Raw genomic sequence first — 20,894 nt, forward strand, 5'->3', positions numbered from 1 at the left:
TTTATTTGTCCTTTCAAAGTGGACTAGGTGCTGGTAAAAGGTGCCTTTTTATCTTCAGTGCTGACCCTTGATGCATTAACCTTTTTACTGGAACAGTTGCCCTGTCCCCCAAGGCTCTTGGGCACGGGAAAGGCCACCAAGGCCAGCTCTCAACCCTCATTATACCTTGCCTGGCTATGCTTTATTGGCTTCTTGTCTTCTGACTGCAGTCCTGTCTTCCACCACTGCCCCCCAGCACACCCTCCTACCTTTTCAGTAAAGTGTCCAAATCTTAAATGCACAGTTTGATGAATTTTTGCATAGGTAAGCACTCTTGTAATCATACCATGATCATGTTCTAGAACATTCCCAGCACTCTGGATAGTTCCCTTTTAAACCTTCTTTCAGTCGGAACTCCCTCAAAGGTAACCACTATCCTAACTTGTATCATTGTACAGCAGTTTTGCTGTTTTGAGCTTTATATAAATGGAATCATGCCATATTCACTCATTTTATATTTCACTTAACAATATATCTGTGGTCTGGTGTGGTGGCCCACACCTGTAATCCCAACACTTTGGGAGGCCGAGGCAGAAGGATCGCTTGAGGTCAGGAGTTCAAGACCAGCCTGGGCAACACAGGGAAATCCAGTCTATACAATATAGTTTAGATAGATAGATAGATAGATAGATAGATAGATAGATAGATAGATAGTAGTTAGATGATTGATTGATTGATTGATAGATAATAGACAGTGGATAGATCATAGATGATTGATAGATAATCTGTGAGATTTATTCATGTTGTAGAATATTCAGAAGTTTATTCTTTTTTGTAGCTATATAGTATTCATGCAGTAACTATACCACACTTTTTTACCCATTTTATTGTTGATTGATATTTTGATCATTTCTAGTTTGAGACTGTCTTTTTAAATGATGCTATGAATATTCTCATTGAGGTTTTTGTGATGTACATAAATACCTTTTCTGGGTACATACCTAACAGTGAACTTGCTGGGTTGAATGGTATATGCATGCTTAGCTCTAAGAGATATTGCTGAACACTCTTTTGAAGTAATTGTATTGATTTACATTCTTGACTGTCATTGAAGGGAGCCCCCCTCTTCAGTTGTTATACATCCTCACCAGCACTTGATGTCCCACTTCAGCCATTCTGATTGCTGCAGTGCTGCGTCCCTGTGGTCTTTTTATATTGTGTTTGCATGATCTTATATGTTTATTCACCATTTTGATATCCTCTTTTGCGAAGTGCCTATTCAAATATTTTCCTATTTTTTAATTGGTAAGTCTGTGTTTTTCTTATTTGTTGTCTTTGTATGTTTTGGATGCAAGTTCTGTATCACATATCTTCTCTCATTCTACAGCTTGCCTTTTTACTCTCTTAATTGTATCTTTTGATGAAGAGAAGTTTTAAATTTTAACAAATTTCCATTTATCAATCTTTTCCTTTCTGGTCAGTGCTTTTTCTGTCCTGTTTAAGGAACTTCTTTGCCTACCCGAGATCATGAACATATATTCTACAGGGGTTTTGTTCAGCAACTTTGATTTAGCTTTCATGTTTAGGTCTATGATCCCTTCGAAATTACTTCAATGGGAAGCAGTGGTCAACTTTATTTGTTTGTTTGCTTGTTTATTATCTTGCTCTGTCACCCAGGCTGGAATGCAGTGGTGAGATCACAGCTCACTGCAGCCTCAGCCTCCTGGACTGAAGCAATCCTCTCACCTCAGCCTCTGGAGTAGCTGGGTCCACAGGCGCCCACCACCATGCCCAGCTAATGTTTTATTTTTTGTAGAGACAGGGTTTCACCATGTTGCCCAGACTGGTCTCTAACTCCTGGGCTCAAGCGATCCTCCTACTTCAGCCTCCCAAAGTGCTGGGAAACATTTATTTTAATATAGCTATCCAGTTGACTCAGCACCATGTATTGTAAGCACGATTCTTTCCCAGCTGAAATGCAGTGGACCCTTGGTCATAGTGACCATATGTGAATATGTCTATCTCTGGATTCTATTCTGTTCCATTGGCTTCTTTGTGTGTACTTGAACCTATACACCATACCACTCTGCTTACTACAGTAGCTTTACAGTAGAAGTTTTGATATCACATAGCATAATTTCTCTTTGTTCCTCTTCATAATTGACTTGGGTATTATAGGTCATTTGCATTTCCATATAATTTTGGAATCACTTCTCAGTTTCCACATATGTATACACAAACACAAGGGAACAAAACTGCTGGGATTTTGACTGGACCTGCATTGAATCTAGAGTCTCCTTTGGGCCCACTGGCAATTCTCATTTGGCTGCTGCCTGACTTCTCTTGGCCACTAAGTAAAGAGGTAAGCACTCATTTTAATTGTGGCAAGCAACAGTAGCAATAAAAAAGCAGCCCAGCTTGGGGGTGGGGTGGGGAGCAACCTTGAGAGAGGTTATACCTGCCTAGGGACCAATAACCAGGGATCCCCAGGGCCCTGGGGACATTCTTCTTTCCCCTCCCTTGCTAAGTAATTGTATTGATCTAGTAGTCATTTCAGAGAGTCCCAGTTGTTATACATCCTCGCCAACCCTTGATGTTTTATTTCAGCCATTCTGGTTGGTGCAGAATATGATCTCTTTATTTTGCATTTGCATGATCTTTTATGTTTACTCACCATAGTTGAATAAACATATAAGACTTAAAGAAATGGAAGTACTATGTTCATTAATTGAAAGAATCAATAGTGTTAAGATGTCAATTTCCTTCCTACAGGAAATCGACTTCATTGTTAATACTGTCTATTTCCTTCCTACAGAAAATAGACATCTTAACACTACTGATTCTTTCAACTCATGAACATGGTACTTCCATTTCTTTAAGCCTTTGATTTCTCTTGGCATTGTACTTCTCAGTGTAGAGGTTGTGCCCATATTTCACTGGTTTTATTTCTTAGGTATTTAATTTGTTAATACTATTGTAAGTTGTATTTAAAAATTTTGTCTTCTACATATTGTCACTAGTCTATAGAAAATATAATTGATTTTTGATTATTGACCTTGTGTCTAGCAACCTTGCTAGATTCATTTATTTTTTCTAGTCTTACCTGAACCAAACTGTAAACTAAGGGGTTAGATGCCCTCTAACCCCTTCTGCAGAGTGCTAGACCTCAATAAATACTCCTGGCTACACTGAAAATCTTCCTACAGTGAAGAGAGGGGAAAGAAGAGTGTCCCCAGGGCCCTGGGGATCCCTGGTCATTGGTCCCTAGGCAGGTATAACCCCCCTCAAGGTTGGTCCCCACCCCTAAGCTGGGCTGCTTTTTAATTGCTCACTGTCCCTTGCCACCATTAAAATGAGTACTTACCTCTTTGCTCAGTGGCCAAGAGAAGTCAGCAGCCAAATAAGAACTGCCAGTGACCCCAAAGGGGGCTAAATGTACACACTTCTTCTCTCCTCTGAGAGCTCCTGGCTGAGTTTCAATGGGAGCCTCTGGCATAGGCTGCAGGGGTATAGCTGGGATGTGTTGGGAGAGAGGGTGGAACTGGTACTGAGGAGTGGGTCTGTGGAAGTAACCTTAGGCTGTGAAACACAGAACACAACCATTTGTCAAGTATTTGCCAAGGTCCTAGTCTGGGTGACTCTTTTGCTTGGTCCTCAAGAGGCATGGTCTTGTCCTTAGGAATGTTGCTGTAGATAAGGAGGCAAAGCTTAAGCTACATGAAGGGAAGGAATGTCTCAGGAGTCCGGAGGCCTGGGTTTAGGTTCTGGCTCAATCAGCAAGGAAAGCTATCAAGCATTCCAACCTGTACCTTCCCTTCCTGCATGGGCCTTGTCTCCCAGCGAGGTTATAAAAGGGCATTAGTCATCCTCTCCAGTTCCACCTGGCTCTGAGGCTCTCCCTTAGAAGCAGCCCAGAAGGCCAAGCAAGAGGAGGAGATGATAAGTGCAGTGAGTATCTAGGTAAAAAGATTCGTGTAGAATGGGGTGGGTAGGTTCACAAAGGAGGCTGGAGTGAGAGATTGGGCATGCACAGAGTTGGGTGGGTGGAGAGGAGGAGGCCAGCTCCTCCCAGTGTGTCTGCTGTCTTTGTGAGGACCATCTCCAGGCACATTCTATCCATCTCCCACCACCATAGGCAGTGTGACCTGATGGAGTGTCCAAGGTATAAATCAGAGGTAGAAGGAATGCAAAAAGGAGGAAGGCACTGCAGAGAGAAGGGGTGAGGGCCTGAGGTGGTGGGGTGGGGAGGTGGGCGGGGGTGGGGCACATCTCCCATGTGTGCAAAAGCAGCTTCACACTGTGGCTGATATGTGAGTCACCTGGTTCAGGATCAGGGACTCATGCAGAATGGTTAAGGATGACTTACAGCTGTCACTGAAAAATCCTTAGGGAAATTACGGGTAGAGGAGACACCCCCTCTTCAGAGCCTCTCCTCCTCTCTACCGTGTACTGCAAAGACTACTTGGTGGGGTAGGGGACTGCCTACACCTTGCGCTTCTCAAGCAACTCCCTTGTGCCAGGCTCTGGGCTGGGTGCTGGGGTTGTAAAGATGAGGGGGACACAGCTCCTGCTTCAGGAATCATTTAAAGAGTGGCGGGACAGAGCTCAGGGTAACCACAGGAACACCCAACCCAGGGGGTGGGGCAGTGGGGGCCCATGGTCTCACTTCTGAGGGAAGGTGGCACCAAAAGATTTAGCCCTGAAAAGGTCACAAAGAAGCAGACCGAAGGCAGCTCCATGGGGCCGCTGTCCCTGTTGTTGACATTTCTGGAATATGGATCTAGAATCAGAAGCAAAAAAGGAAGTCAATTCTTCCACACTGCAGAACATTCCTACAGTAGACCCAAGCTGTTTTGTCCTTCTCAGTAGCTTTAAGGTTTCTCCACATAGGGTGAGTTAAGGAAAGATCCACATAGCGGAGCCTGCCAGCTTTCAGCCTGGGCCAGCTGTGTCCCCGGCCACATGAGTCCAATGATGCCACCTCCCACATCTGCAGCCACCTGAAGCTGTGGCTCTGTTGACTTAGGACTGTGCTTGGAGCCACGCTGTGTGTTGTTGTGAGCCCTTAGGCCTTGGTGCATGAAGTCCTGAAGTATGAGCTCTGCTGGGAAAGTGTGGGAAGATGGAGGCAGTGAGTGAGGCCCTGGGCAGAAAAGGGGGAAGACTCTCATGGCAGAGGCACCAAGGCTAGGCATCTGGGCCTCCATCTTCTTGCTGAACAGAGGGCCTGACATTCCATGCTGGGAGGTGTGGACACCTTGGAGGGGCTGTGGCTGGGTGAGGGTGAGAAGAGGGGGTCTTGAGGCTGCTGGATGAATGGCAAGCAGGGAAAGAGGGCAAGGCCAGGGGCGTGGGTGGGGAGGTAGGAGGTGCTCTCCAGCCTGGAGACTCCTGTGGAGGGAGGCAGGGGAAGGCCATGCCCAACTCTTGAGCCATTCCTCTGCCCAGGGTTGTGGGTTCCAGCCACCATGGGACTCCTGGCTGCATGGACACTCTTTATCTCCTGGGGTAAAGCTGCAGGGGAGAGGGCACCCAGTGCCTCATGTTCTGCCTCTGCTCAGGCTGTGCCAATGTCAACAGCACCGGCCTTCTGTGTCCTCCCATGGCCTGTGTGCAGTGGGGGTGGGGTGGGGGAGGAAGCAGTCACAAAAAGCTTCCCCCACACACCCACCCCCACTGAGGATCTGAGCAGAGCACAGTGGGATACTAAGGAAGGGATTTTAACAGACCTGGAATTCAGTTTATGTGTAAATAAGAGTTAAGTGCATATAAAGCCATTGTTTTTAACAATGAAAAGGAAAAGGTACAACGTTATGCAAGAAGGGAAATTGTATCTTGGGCTCATCCATGAATCGTATCTACCTCATCACAATACTGCAAACACTGACAATTGATTTCACTAAAAATGATGGTATCAGGAAGATACAGGGAACAGAAACGTGTGTTTAGAGGGAGATAAAACCTCATTTTCATTATAAGACACTAATAGATAATATCTAAAGTAGGAAGTCTAGAAACGTGCTATGAACTGAATTGCATCCCTCTATAATTCATATATTGAAGCCCTAGCTCCCAATATGGCTGTATTTGGAGTAAGGAAGTAATTAAGATTAAGCAAGGTCATAAAGGTGGAGCCCTGATCCCATGGGATGAGTGTCCTTCTAACAAGAGACACCAGAGAGTGTATTCTCTCTGGCATGTGAGGGCACAGTGAGAAGGTGGTATCTGAAACCAAGAGCAGAGCCCTCGGCAGAAGCTCAACTGGCTGGCACCTTGACCTTGAACCCTCCCAACCTCCAGAACTATGACAGATTTCTGTTGTTAAAGTCACACAGTTTATGACATTTTTGTGACAGCAGTCCTAGCTGACCAATACAGCATTTATTTAAAAATATGTAAGTGAAGAACAGAAATTGCTTTTTAAAAATTGAGAGGTGTTATCTCTGGGAATTGGGGCTCAGTGTGGAGAGGGCTGGAGCAGGGGCTGCTATTTTTCATTGCTGGGCTTTTATTATTTTTGATTTTGTAAAACCATGTATATGTATCCGTTTGATTTTTAAAAGTTAGCCAATTCAAAACAATAAAAGTAATTTATTGACTTAGGTAAATGAAAAGTTTGGAGGCAGGATGATCTTCAGGAGCAGTTTGATCTGGTCCTTAGTTCCATTTTTCTGTGACTAGCTCAGCATTGCTCACTGGACTTCTTATGGTAACAAAATGGCTGTAGCAGCCCCAGGCCTTGCATGCACCTTCCATATCTCCAATAGTGGAGCATCTTCCCCTAGTGGAGCATCTTCCCCGGAAGTCCCCAGCAAACATCTCCTTATATCTTTTGTGACAGAATTTGGTCTGGTCACCATGGCCAGGGAACAGAGCTGAGCTGATTGGCTTAAGCCAACCATGACCCACCCTTGAAACACATTGGCTGTGGGGGCCAGGTGGTAATCTGGAGGAAATTAGCTTTCTGTTACCAAAAAGAAGGCAGAATGAAAGGTGGATGGTTCACAATAGCAAATGTTCACTACTGATATGTTCTTCAGAAGGGCATTTTCCTTCTACTTTTCATGAGTTGCAGGTGCCTGCTAACACTGTACTTGAGATTGGTTGGTTGGTTGGTTGGGTGGGTGGTTCGTCGATTTGGTGGCATTTGGGTTAAATATTGACTTTTGCTATATGTGACCCATAAAGCTGGGTATAGAAAAAAAGACTTTCCGAAGGAAATTTAAAAGAGGAGCGCATCCCGTACACCATAAAGGATTTCGGAACGTGAAGAATGAGAGATGAGTCCATGACCACATCTTCTTGGGGGGACATGTGCACAGCTGTGACGCAACTGGACATAAATGTAGCCTCAGGAAGATGGTGTGATTGAGAGACTCCTAGACATCCCTCTGACCCCCAAATCCTTCCCCAAGCAACCTACTGCAGATGCCTGAAATTACATATTAGAAACTCACCTCTGTAAGAAGTTCCTGTCACCTCTGGGAGAGTGGTGCATTTGGCTGTTGTCTGTTACTAAAGCTGTAAAGTTTGTCAAATCCTTCCTAGAAAGCTGCAATGGGAGGAAGTCTTGGGTGGAGATGCAGGGAGGGGAAAGGTATTGGGAGAGGTACAGCCCACTCCCCACAGGGTGGAGTAGGAAAGCAGCAGCCCCAGGGGAGGACTGGACCAAGGTGGGCACGCCAGCATCAGGTCCTTAGTCTCTGGAGAAGTAACCTTCCTAGGTCTGGATAAGGGGGACACTAGATGCCCTCTAAACTGCAATTACTGACTTGCCAAATTTACCAGCTTTCTCCATTCCCCCTGACTGATACCCACAGCTGGAGGAACACTTGGGACAGGAAGGCTGCTGTCCAAGATGTCCACCATGTCTGCTCCCACCAGCTGAGCCAAATGCTTTCCTGGAGGCAGCTGGGCTTCGTTCCCAACCCTGTTTATGCCAGTGGAACTTGCTATTGTAATTATGCAATTTAATTAAATATTATACAAGCCAATTAAATACTGTTGCAAAAAAAAAAAAGAAGAAAATATTTCTATGAAAACTAAGTTGAAGCTTTGGAAAGACACAAAAACATTTTTGAGTCATTTTGAGTCATTTTTTAAAAATGCTGTTGAGTTAGGTATGGGTGAAACAACTGTGGAAGGTTGGGGAAATATCAAAAAAATTTAGAGAGACTTTTTATACTCAGATTATTTTGCCAATGTATTTAATTTCTCATTCAACTGGAAAAAAAAAAAAAAAAACCCTGAAACTGGAAATTGTAGGCAATGCCGTATGTATGAGTCTGTTCTCACACTGCTAATAAAGACATATCTGAGCCTTGGTAATTTATAAAGAAAAAGAGGTTTAATGGACTCACAGTTCCACATGCCTGGTGAGGCCTCACAATCATGGCGGAAGGCGAAGGAGGAGCAAAGTCACGTCTTACATGGCAGCAGGCAAGGGAACATGTGCAGGGGAACTCCCATTTATAAAACCATCAGATCTCATGAGACATCCTATCACGAGAATAGCAGGGGAAAACCCACCCCCATGATTCAATTACCTCCCACCAGATCCCTCCCACAACACGTGGGGATTGTGGGAGCTGCAATTCAATATGAGATTTGGAAGGGGACACAGTCAAACCATATCACCCATGTGAGTATGATTTATGTAAGAAATAATAGAAACAATTTACCAAAAAATGGAAAGTTAAAAGACCTTAATGTTACATCAAAAATTTGGTACAAGTATACTTGAATGAATGTACAAGTATATATTACAGGTTAAAATCTTTCAGATAGCTAACTATTCCAGTCAGCTAAGAAGGCCTCTGCCATAGTATATTTGCCAGGGCTTTAGCTCCTAGAAACTCACTCTCACTTCTCTGAATCAGAGGCTGGTGTGCAGAGATTACATTTTTGGGCCACAGATGCTTAGTTGGCTGAGTTTCCCAGAGCTGGCAAAATTGGGAGTAGCCAAGGGGAAGCAGGGATGGGGATGACTTCAGCCTGAGCCAGTCCCTCTACCCCCTCACAGATGTGTCTCTGCAGGGCCTGAACAAAATGCTGCACTCCAGCCCCCACTCCTCCTCTTCTGTTCTCCCTTCCCCACAGCTATCCAAAGACTCAAGCCCAGAGTCAGCTGGCAGGCATCTGGGGTTCCTCAGCTGCACTCCTGGCTGTGTTTCCTGGTCCCCTCTGTACATGCCATCCGCTCCAGCCAGACCTGGTAACTCACTGCCCTGGTGATGCTGGACCTGTCCCTGCCTCTGCAGCATTGCTAAGAATCTCCCCTTTCTAGACTGTCCTTCACCCCTCTCTCTCCAAATCCTCCCCATCCCGCAAGCCTCTGCTTACTCTGCTGCCCCTGGGAGCCCTCTCAGATTATCTCCTGAGCTTACTGGGCATGATCACCTTGCTGTACATAGTTCTCACCAAGGTTCACTGGCCTAACCACACCTCCCCCCAGCTATGAAAGTGGAGTCCTTCTTTAGCCCCTTTCTAAATTTTAGTTCAGACAACCTCACCCAATATCACCACTCTGCATGAATGTACATATTTCACCATGGATGCTCCTGCAATGGACAGAGAGCTGCAGGATGACTTACAAGCTGAGATGAGAGACCCCTCCTCCCCTGGCTATCTGGGCAGGGGGTGGGGTGGGAAAGGAGAAGGAAGTGGGGGATGGGAGATGGAGCTGGGTCTCTTTGCCTTCTCAGTAGCTCCCTGCTGGCAGCCCTTGCTGAGATTTGCCTAGCTCCAGGAGTAGTTCTCTGAGTCTAGAAGAAATAAAGTGTACATGACTGAGCAGGGGGCCCAGATTGGGCAGCCAGACTAGGGAGATGAAGTCTTTGTTCCTTGGACAGGCTCATCTCCCCTCCCCTCCCCTGGCCCAGGCCCCACTGTTGGCCTTGGCTCTGGGCTCAGCCCTCCCTCTTTCTCAGGGCTATTTTAAGATTCCAGGCCAAGGTCACAGAAATGTGGACTTCTAAGGGGCTGTCACTCCAGAGCAATGACTGAAGGAGGATTCCATGCTCTCAGTCACACACAGACACAACCTCCCCCACTCTCTCTGAATCACACCATGACTTCATGCCCTGCTGGCTAGGTGGCTGGGAGTAGACCCCAGCTGACCCTCTGTAAATGCTTGCTGGGCTTCCCAGAGGCACCCCCACGGTGGGTCCCTGGACCAAGGGGCTTCATTCTGCTTCTGTCTCCACACTGGCAAGGCAGGATGCTCAGAGATGACTCCATGCACCTGCCACCTGTTTCAATGGATCCTGGCCTCTCCGCCCTTCCCTGCAGGAGCTGGTGAGTGTCCATCCTGCTGGGGAAGGGAGCGAAGCAGAGCAGGTGCAGCCAGGAGAGTCACTTCTGAGATATGCTCTCAGCGCTGCGGCAAGTGCCCCCATTAACAAACACAAGATTTCTCCTATGGCCTGTTCCTTCCACCTAAATTCTGCTATCCATTTTGTTCAGCAAGTACTCTGTTGGGAGGTTGGGTAAGGGGCTTATAATCAGATTTTTTTTTTGGATGGGGGAACAAGAGGCACGCAAATAGTTACTATGTAATTACTAAATAGTAATAAATAATTACTATGTAATTACTAAATAGTAATAAATAATTACTATGTAATTACTAAATAGTAATAAATAATTACTATTTAATTACTAAATAGTAATAAATAATTACTATTTAATTCAATACTTGTTTATTGAACACCTACTATATCTGGTGTTGGGAGTGTGGGGAATAGGAAAAGGCTGGGCAGAGTCTAGCCTCTAGACCTGCGAGGAGGTGGCTAAGTCTATTATAGATCCTTCCTCTGGAAGTCAGGGAGTGTGTACCTGGCCCAGGGTGTATTCTCAGAAAGAGTGAATTAAGACTAGAATCACTGCCTAATAGCCAGAGGTGCCCAGGTTGCTGGGGTGCACAGCCCTGTTTGCATCACCAGCTGGAGGCCCTGCTGGCCTCCCCACTTGACTTTCTCACACTGTCTCTAACATTTCGGCCAGACATCATTGCACTTCAAGTTGGGAGGATTGTGCAGGTCTTACAGTCCTCCAAGTCCCCAGCATGGGGCCTGGGAGTCCAGTGGAGACTCAGTGATGCCCCGTACTTACTGGCCCAGAGCGTTGTGTTTTGAAATAGTTGATTTTTTTAAATTAAGAAACTTTATTATTTAGAGCAGTTTTAAGTTTATAGAGAAATTGAGCAGAAACTACAGAGAGTCCTTACAACATATCCCTTTTCTATACCCTCCCTCGCCCTGTTTCTCCTATTATTACCATCTGTCATTAGTGTGGCACATTTGTTATAATCGATGATGCAATACTGACACATTGTTGTTAACTGAAGTCCATCATCCACTGGGTGCAGTGGCTCATGCCTGTAATCCCAGCACTTTGGGAGGCTGAGGCAGGCAGATCACCTGAGATCAGGAGTTCATGACCAGCCTGGCCAACATGGTGAAACCCCGTCTCTACTAAAAATACAAAAATTAGCCAGGTGTGGTGCCGCGGGCCTGTAGCCCCAGCTACTTGGGAGGCTGAGGCAGGAAAATCTCTTGAACCCAGGAGATGGTGGTTGCAGTGAGCGAAGATCGCACCATTGCACTCCAGCCTGGGTGACAAAGCAAGACTCCACCTCAAAAAATAAAAAATAAAATAAAGTCAATCATCAGCCATTTACACTGGAGTTCACTGTCTGTGTTGTACCATTTTATGGGTTTTGACAAATGCCTAATGTCATCTATCCACCTTTACAGTATCATGCAGAATAGTTCCACTGCCTTAAAAATCCTCTGTACTCTGTCTATTCATCCCTTCCTCCCCCAGCCCCTGGCAACCACTGATCTTTTTACTGTTTCCATAGTTGTATCTTTTCCAGAATGTCATATAGTTGGAATCAGACAGTATGTAGCCTTTTCCAATTGCCTTCTTTCACCTGCTTTCATGTTTTTTTAGAAATATGAATTTAAGTTTCCTCTATATGTTTCTGTAGCTTGATCGCTTATTTCTTTTTGTCGCTGAATTATGTTCTGTTGTCTGGATGTTCCACAGTTTATTTATCCACTCAGCTAGTGAAGGACAGCCTGGTTGCTTCTGGTTGTTGGCAATTATGAATAAAGCTGCTATAAACATTTGTGTGCAGGTTTTTGTGGGGATCTAAGTTTTCAAATCGTTTGGTAAATACCTGAGAGTGTGATTGCTGGAGTCTATGGTAAGCCTGTGTTTAGCTTTGTATACAACTGCCAGACTGTCTTCCTTGGTCGCTGTACCATTTTGCATTCCCAGGGTGGTTGATTTTAATATTGGAGATAAATCAAATTGCAACCCATCAAACATAGCCTCTGAAGGATCCTGGGAGGAGCAGCTACTGCCTCCCTGTCACTGCAGACTCTCAGCTGAACAACCTCCAGGCCTCTCAGGACTAAGGCTGGCCCACCTGCTGTGAAAGCTCAATGCACCAGGCTTCCTTCTCACCAGTCACTGGGCTCCCACTAGCCCCAGAATTACTTTCTCCAGGAATGCAGTCAGCTATCATTTTTGTGTCTGCCCCATGAAAGGCACTGAGGACTGAGCAATAAGCACAGTGCTCAGTGTCCTCCACCTGCCACCATGGAACTCACCTCCCAGAGAAAAGCCAGCCTTGCTGGCCCCGGCTGAGGTCCTGCACCAAGTGTTTCTCCTTGTTCTCTTTATTTAATTCTTGCTTCAACCTTGTGAAATAGGATGCAGGTAGCATTATTATGCCCCGTTTGCTGGTAAAAATCTGATGCAGAGAGAGGTCAAGTCACTCACCCAATGTCACACAGCTGGTCGGCCAGGCTGCCTCTGAACCACAAAGCATTATGGCCTCCTGGGAGCTATAGACCTTGCCACAGGACCCATGACCTGGCCATCCTGCCAGCCACAGATGCTTACTGAGGGTGGCCATGTGCTCATCTTCCATGTGCTCATCTGCTGGAAGGTCAGAGGAAGCAAAGCACAGCCTGTCCCTACTCACCCACTTCTTCAAGGCGAGTGTGTGTAGGTCCTGGGCAGGGAGTTTGGGAATCTGACTTCTGCTCTCGTCTTTAGTGTGCTCAAGGCAAGGTATTTGGCCCCAAGGTATTTGGGCTTCCGTGGCCTTGGTTGTAAAGTGAGAGATTTGTACGACTCCCCCGAGCATGGGAGTTTTTTTCCCCAAAAGAGACTCCATGAAGAACAACACCAATTTTGTGTCACATGCTGATTATAAGTGCTGTGCCAGAGAAAGATTAGTGCAGATTGGATGATGGGGGGGAAGATGTCATGAATTTGCCTCAATTTTCAAGGCCTCTCTACAAAGGCTGCTGAGAGGAGAGGTCTTTAGCAATGGGCAAAAAGGCCATGGACAGCAAGGCTGTGTCTGCAATGGGCTCCACACTGTGCTCAGCTCAGGGCCTGTCTCTCTGGGGTGCCTAGGGCCTCGCATGCACTTTGAAGCCCATGGTCATTGTTTCATTCTAGGCACAAAATCCCACTGTCCCCAAACCATCCTGTCTAGTGGCTGGTCCCTTCTGAATGACATTATGCAGGCTAAATTTCATACTAAACTCACAAGTCACATAGGTACAGTTGCAAAGGGCCCCTGAGTTCATGGGCTTGGTTTGAGCACTGCTTCAGTGTCTGCTAGCTGGATGGCGCTAAGACAATTGCTCAACTCCTCTGTGCCTCCATCATCTTGTCTATAACCCTCCTGCAAGGAGTTGGCAGGCAGGACTCACACCTTTTCATATCTGCATCCCCAGCAGGTACTCAACAAATGTGTTGAATCTATTCTACCTACCTGATACATACATGGGAAAATACTTCTTTAAACATAAACCATCATATAATTAATATCAATGAGTAATGTTAAGATTAGTATTAATGTTGTTACTTATAGAGTCTTGATTCATACTCAGTCTTCTTGCTCCTGATAATCCCAGGCAGTCTGGAGGTGGGGGCATTAGTGGCCACACAGTCACAGACAGACATTGCACTCCCGTCTTCCCAGCATCTGCCCGCACCCAAGGCAGAGAGAAGAGGGACCAATGAGGATATGGAGAGAAAAGGATGTCAGGAAAAGCCTTGGCGAACAGCACTCTGGTCAAGGGCCAAGTGTTTCTCCCCACGACAGCAGGCTGCAGCCAGAGCCCCTCCACTCCACTCCCTGAATGCTGCTTCCATTTCTCGCCTGTGGGGAAGAGCCAGGAGCATCTGTCCCGCAGAGGCCAGCCCTTGACAGACAGCACTGGCTGGTCACCGAGCCAAGGACTGGAGAGGCAGAGGTTGGATGATGCCCTCCTGCCCCTTTCCATCCATTTTTGGAGATTTGAGAAAACAAGTCATTCGTCTTGAGTATTCCTTAATGATCTAAAGAGAGCAAGGCGAGCCAGGTCGTCGGGATTGAGAGCACCCAGGTCAGGGCCTGGGAAGGCACCTGAAATGATTAAGAACCTTGTTCTGGCTGCAGAGGCATGAATTCATGCCGTATCTATCCAGAGGCGAGGGGCATCTGGAAGGATGGGTGGGGGAGAGGCAGTAACTGCTAACTTGGAAGGTCACTAGCTAATTTCACATTCTTAAAATCGAATCATAATTTTATTTTCCTAAGTTGGAAGAACCTTTGAGACCACCCTTTGTTTTGCAGATGGGAAGACAGAGGGGACGAGGCTTGTCCAGAACTCCTGTCAGTCTCCCCCTGTCTCCAAGGCCTGGAGTTTTTCTTTTTTACTTGTAACATTATTTTTTAGGCTGAAAGTACATTCCAAGAAAAAAAAATCCAGGGCATAGAAAAAAATTACCCATGCTATTTATTCACTGTCACTTGGAGAAGCTGTTAGCTCTAATGACCTTTCCAAATTAATAAAATCTGTAAATGCTCAATTGTTTATTGCACACATTGAGTTACACCTCTAAGTGACTGGAAGGAACTGAACATCCGCCTGGAATATTTAGCTCCAGGGCACTGCAGCCAGCAGTCATGCTTTGTGCCCTAGGCAAGGGAGCTATGGTTAGAATTCCCTTAGAAAGGAGGCAAGGCAATCTGGCAGCCATGGTATGCTCAGCCCTGAGCTACAGCCTGTGGTAGACAAAAACTGTTAGCAATAATCATTGCTCAGGGTTCCTTTCAGGGACTTATTAGAAGAGACCAGATTTTCAGACAAGAACATAAGATAGTTCCGAAGCAAGTGATTGATTACAGGCTGTGGCATTCAGAGAAAGTGCAACTGGGAGGGATCTGGAAGGCTTGATGAGGGAGGTGGACTTTGATGTGGACCCAGTAGAAAGAGCAAGATTAGGTCAGATGGTGGGCACAGTCCCCTAGAAAGGGGGGCCATGAGGTGAACAAAGGGTAACAATGAGAGTTAATAAGGGCCCAGGTTCCCAGCGGGGAGAGCAGGCAGGGGACACAGGGATAGGACTGGTTAAGCGGAAGGAGGCTGAGTTCTGGAAGGTGATGGTGTTTGGATTTCAAGAGGTGGGAACAGAAGAATCCTGTCTCTCAGTGCTCAGACCGCTCTCTCTGAGGCCACATTGCACAAACACGATGCTTATGAGCCATGGGCTCTGATAGTGTTTGACTGTGTCCCCACCCAAATCTCATCTTGAATTGTAACTCCCATAATTCCCAAATTCTGTGGGAGGGAGCCAGTGGGAGATAATTGAATCATGGGGCCGGATTCCCCTGTACCTCTCTTGTGGTAGCGAGTGAGTTCTCACAAGATCCGATGGTTTTATAAAGGGGCTTTTCCTCCTCTTCACTCTGCACTTCTCCTTGCTGCCACTATGTGAAGAAGGATGTGTTTGTTTCCCCCTCCACCATGACTGTAAGTTTCCTGAAGCCTCCCCAGCCATGCAGAACTGTGAGTCAATTAAACCTCTCTCCTTTATAAATTACCCAGTCTCGGGCATGTCTGGGTAATTATTATCAGTGTGAGAATAGACTAATACAGGCTCCCTGGCCCAGTCACACTGTCCACTATGTCCTTTGGTCCTAGCGAGTCTCCCTGTCCAAGCTTGTGAATGACACAGGCCACTCTGACTTCCAAAATGAAGACGGACTGAAGTCTTGCAGAGAAACAGTGTGGAGGTGTATGCTGTGCTATTGTTGCAGGGTGATTTTTATTTTAACCATTTGTTAAGTGTGTAATTCATTGAGTACATTCACACCATTGTGCAATCACCACCATCCATCCTAGAACTTTTTCATCTTTTCAAACGAAGCTCTATCCTCATTAAACAATAACTCCTCATTCTCCTTTCCCTGCCCAGCCCTGGCAACCACCATTCTACTTCCTGTCTTTTTTTTTGAGGTGGAGTCTTGCCCTGTTGCCCAGGTTGGAGTGCAGTGGTGCCATCTCGACTCACTGCAAGCTCCGCCGAGTAGCTGGGACTACAGGCACCCGCCACCACGCCCTGCTAAATTTTTGTGTGTGTTTATTTTTAGTAGAGACAGGGTTTCACCATGTTAGCCAGGATGGTCTCGATCTCCTGACCTAATGATCTGCCCGCCTCGGCCTCCCAAAGTGCTGGGATTACAAGCATGAGCCACCACGCCTAGCCTTCTACTTCCTGTCTTTATAGATTTAACTTCTCTATACCTAGAGAAGTTAAATCCATATAAGTGGAATCATACAGTATTTGTGTTTTTGTGACTGACTTGTTTCACTTAGCATATGGGCTGGAGGTTCATCCATGCTGTAGCCTGTATCAGAATTTCCTTCCACTTTAAGGCTAAATAAAATTCTTCTGCATGTATATACCACATTTGTTTATCCATTCTTCTCCCTGTGGACGTTTGGCTTGCCTCCGTGTTTTGGCTATTGTGAACAGTGCTGATGAACATGGATGTACAGATATCTGCCCCAGACCCTTGCAGGAGGATTGAGCTTTTTAAAAACAAAGTGCTTCCAGCTTTCAAATGATTAGGGCTGATCTGCCGGCCCTCCCTGCTAAGGCTCCACAAGGAGCAGATTGCCAGCTTGCCACTGCTTGTGTGCTAAGACCCTCCTCTCTTGAGCAGAGCTGCACAGTATCCTCTGCCAGGGACACAGATCGAAGCTGGCCTCTCGCACCCACCCCTTTCCCCATTCCGAGCTAGGCTGCTCAGTCTGCATTCGGCCAGTGTCAAGGCCTCTTTGCCTTCACTTCTTATCCTCAAGTGCATCAGTCATGTCGAATTTGTCCCTCGCTGAGGTAGCAAATGCTTTGTGCCCTTGCTTGGTAAGTTCTTTCCCCCATCTTCGAAAATGGATTTAGCCACGATTGTAAAAGCCAAGTAAAATCACTCATGAACAGTCTCCCCTCCTGTCCAAGTAGCTCCCCACTTCCCGACTCCCTCCAAAAATCCACGTATGCATCAGCAGAACTAAAGGGCATCCTGTCTTGAAGCATCACTGCCTCTGGGCGTTAATTGCCCAGACTCACATTACAACACATTACAGTGGTGACACACTCAAGCGAAATGCAGGAGAATTCACAGTTCAGGTTAGCGTTGTCATTAACTCAAGTCTTTGGTGTCAACTCCCTCCCGCCCCGAACGTTCCTGCCTGGCCTCACAGTCAACCTCCACGATGCATTTTCTGGCCTTTGTTGGTTTGTGTCAGCTCTTGAACATTATTTAAATGTAGTTTGGGGTCCATGAATGCAATTACCATTGTGTTATTATTCAGAGCCAGATTGTTAAGATGCAGGCAGCTGTACAAGGAGATGCCCTGTGCTGTGAGGTCCAATTTAGGAAGGCCTTCCGAGCTGCATGCGCAGGGTTGCTAGGCAACCCCATGCTACAGAAGTGGAGGCCTCACTCCGGAGTGGGAAGAAGCCGGGACGCCTTCAGGGAATTGGAGGCAGTGGTCAATCTGAGACTGGCACAGCGCCGGGGAGGGAGAGGGAGGCGGCGCGAGCTGAGCCCACGGGCCTGGAGGGGTGGGATCCTGCGAGGAGCGAAGGGCGCCCACCCAACTAGCATGCGGTGTGCCTGGGGAGGGGAGAATGCTGCTGGGAGTGAGAACACAGAGAAGGTGCAGAAGCCTGAGGTCGGCCAGGAAACTGCTGAGGATACCCAGAGCAGATGCTAATATGATTCTCCGTCCCTTTCTTCTCTTTGCAGGAAATGAGCCGATTTGCGAAAAAACTGGTGTCCTGAAATTTAAAACTAAGGCGTCGGTGCTTGTGAGTATGAATTTTGCTTTTTTTAGTTCTGTGGCTTAACAATGTTCCTGGGAAGTGGTTGGATTTCCCTGTTAGAGGAAAAGAGCATGACCTGGATGGGATCGGCTTTTGGTTCTTCTTCTGGAAGGTTCCTCCCTCGGGGTGGGGCTGAAGCCAGGAATGTAAGGCATTGAGTTGAAGGAGGGTGGTTTGAACCCTGGCTCTGTCCTCTAAGTGGAGAATGTTCCCACTGGCTCGTGAAAGAGTCACTCCCTTGACTTGATTGCTGTGCGGGAGAGCAGGACTCTAGAAAAAAGAGAGATTTGCATTTTTTTTTCACTTGGGGCCACAAACAGTTTGTACAATTCTAAGTTTGCTGCTAGGTTGACTCCCTATTCAGAACAGTAAATTCTCATAGAGGCCATTTAACAGTATGTTAAACTAAGTGCAGTCACAGGAACCAATCCATTAATCAATCTGAGAATGTCATTAATCACCAGGTGCCAGGCAGCACCTGGAGGCTCTAGGAAATCCACGAGAAGCAGTAGGCATTGTCTCTGTTTTGGAGGAGCTTTCAGTCCAGTGTGGGAAGAGAAGACACCTGCACATGAGACAAAGAACTTTATGACCAGGTGTGTGCGCCAGCTCTGGCTGGCATGGCCCGGGCAGAAATGCTGGGGATGGGAAATAGTTAGGGAAGACTTCCTGGAGAAGGAGAGGCTTGAACTGGACTGATGGAAGAGGGAGGCCATAGAAGGAATGGGTAGATGCCTACATGGAGGATGGCGTAGGCATGGGTCTGAGGGTGTGAAGGGAGAAGATGCTGGCGAGGTTGGACAGGGCCAGGTGCTGGAGGGCTTGGCATGGCTTCAGGAATGGTCCAGATGCAAAGAATCAGGATGGAATAAAGGATTCTTCACCTATGTAAATAAAATTTAGTTTCTGCCAGTTTGTGGGCCACTCTATGACATGAAAATCACTGCATAAATTTTTCACAAACTTGAGGTTGTACTGGAGATCAGTCTATACACTGAGTAGATTACAGGAAATCTACATTGGAGATATTCCCTTTGTCTCAGAGAGAGAGAGAGAATAAGACACACACACACAGACATGCACACACACACAGAGAGAGAGAGAGAGAGAGAGAGAAACTTCTCCAGACAGCTGCAGCCAAGGGCCACCAGAGCCCTGTGAGGCCACTAATGGGACCACATCCTGAGCTCCTGGTGGACAGTCACCAATACAGCACTCCCAATTGTCCGCTTGCTTTTCCCCAGAACCGCTTCTCACACAGGGAGCTCTAGGTACTGTACTGGGATTTATTTATTTAATGATGATTAATTAATATTTGTCCCAAGCAAGCAGGAGAAGGTAGCTAGTTCTAAATCTCCATAACAACAGCCAGTATTCACATTGCATGACCAGTTTGCAGCACACTTGATGGTACTGCCTCATAGGTGCTTTACAAAGGCTGTGTCCAGTATTCCCGTTTTGCAGATGAAGAAACTGAGGCTCAGAATCGTTCAATATTTGCTCTAGTTTGCTCTGCTAGTAAGTGGTAGAGCTGCCTATGACGTCCACACTGACTTTCCACTGCACATAACTGGACATCGCTCTGATTATGCAACAGGCCCTTTTGGCTCAGCCCTTGCCTCCTGCTTATTCATCCTGGGGAAGAAGAGTAATTGTGCTGCCCCACGGGGTCCGGTTGTCGGAACTCTCTGTGTTCTGGATGTTCGTGTTTTGCTGTTGCTGGCTTTCGTGGGCCATATAATGTCAGACTGGTGGTCTTCGGTGAGGCAGGAAGGTGGTTATGGTGCTGCCTTCAAGGAAGAAGGCTCATATGGCTTCCAACTCCTGGGACCACCCTCTGAAAAGATGCTGGAGGGCTTCATTTTGAGCCACTGGTGACTGACTTAGGTTGGGCTTCCTAGAAGCAGAGCCTGAATCAGGTTTCAGTGGGATGTGATGCATCCAGGGAGAGCTCTTAGGAAACACTTGTCAAGGAGAGAGGGAAGCTGGATAAAGAAGCAAGAGCTGAGTGAGAATGTGGTCTCAAGGCAGGTCTCCTGGGTCTAGTCCACGTCAACTGCACTACAGTGATGTCTGACTTGGAGGCAGGGGGCAGGGCTTGTGTGTCCCCTTGTTTATCAGCAGCTGCCCCCAGAGTATAGCTGGTGGTGCAGCCTCCAAAGCATCACCTTTACCAAGAGTAAGGATCCAAGAATGTCATGAGTGAAAGCTATGTGCCACACTCAGCAGCTGGGGACTGGGTACCCCCAGCACGTACAGAGACCTGGACAGAGCATCAGTTGCTTTTATTCTCATGCCTGCGAGCACCACTATTGTCAAGACAGCCACATGTCATTTTCACTGACCTGGCAGTAATTTTCATTGCAGTAAGGTTGTATTTTGGGAGTATAAGTATTAAAATAGAAATCAATGCCGAAGTCTGTTTTTTTAACTGAAAATAGCATGTGCTTTTTTAACTGGAATTTTATTCTTAACAGACACTATCATCTCATGGCTCTAAATTCAAAAGTACCAGAAGGTATATTGTAAAAAGTCTCCTCTCTACCTCTGGCCTCAAGCAGGCTCCTGTCCTAGAGACAACCAATATTGCCAGAGTTTTGTGTTACTTTCCAATGATAGTCTGCACCCAACAACATTGTGGTTTAGATTCCAAAATTTTGGTGAATCTGATGCAGTATAGAAAGGTGCCACCTTCTTGGGTCTTTAGAGTCAGCAGTTGGGGTTATTCCAGA

At 46.5% G+C, this 20,894-nt stretch overlaps 1 protein-coding gene across 3 annotated transcripts in view; it reads left to right on the forward strand.

Moving 5' to 3' along the window:
* The window catches only part of ZBTB7C (zinc finger and BTB domain containing 7C), a 373,471-nt gene that overhangs the window by 199,430 nt on the left and 153,147 nt on the right, over positions 1-20,894 (forward strand). For 2 of the 3 annotated variants that reach the window (XM_030926163.1, XM_030926164.1), the window contains exon 3: positions 18,086-18,147. Coding sequence is in view for 1 of the 3 variants with exons in the window: in XM_030926162.1 (XP_030782022.1) it covers positions 18,751-18,758 (8 nt within the window). In the remaining 2 variants the exon portion in view is untranslated. Of the gene's footprint in view, positions 1-18,085; positions 18,148-18,626; positions 18,759-20,894 lie in introns of all 3 variants that reach the window. The other variant, XM_030926162.1, reaches the window with a different exon arrangement.

This window comes from Rhinopithecus roxellana, chromosome 21, assembly GCF_007565055.1.
Source record: "Rhinopithecus roxellana isolate Shanxi Qingling chromosome 21, ASM756505v1, whole genome shotgun sequence".
NCBI classification, from domain to species: Eukaryota; Metazoa; Chordata; class Mammalia; order Primates; family Cercopithecidae; genus Rhinopithecus; species Rhinopithecus roxellana.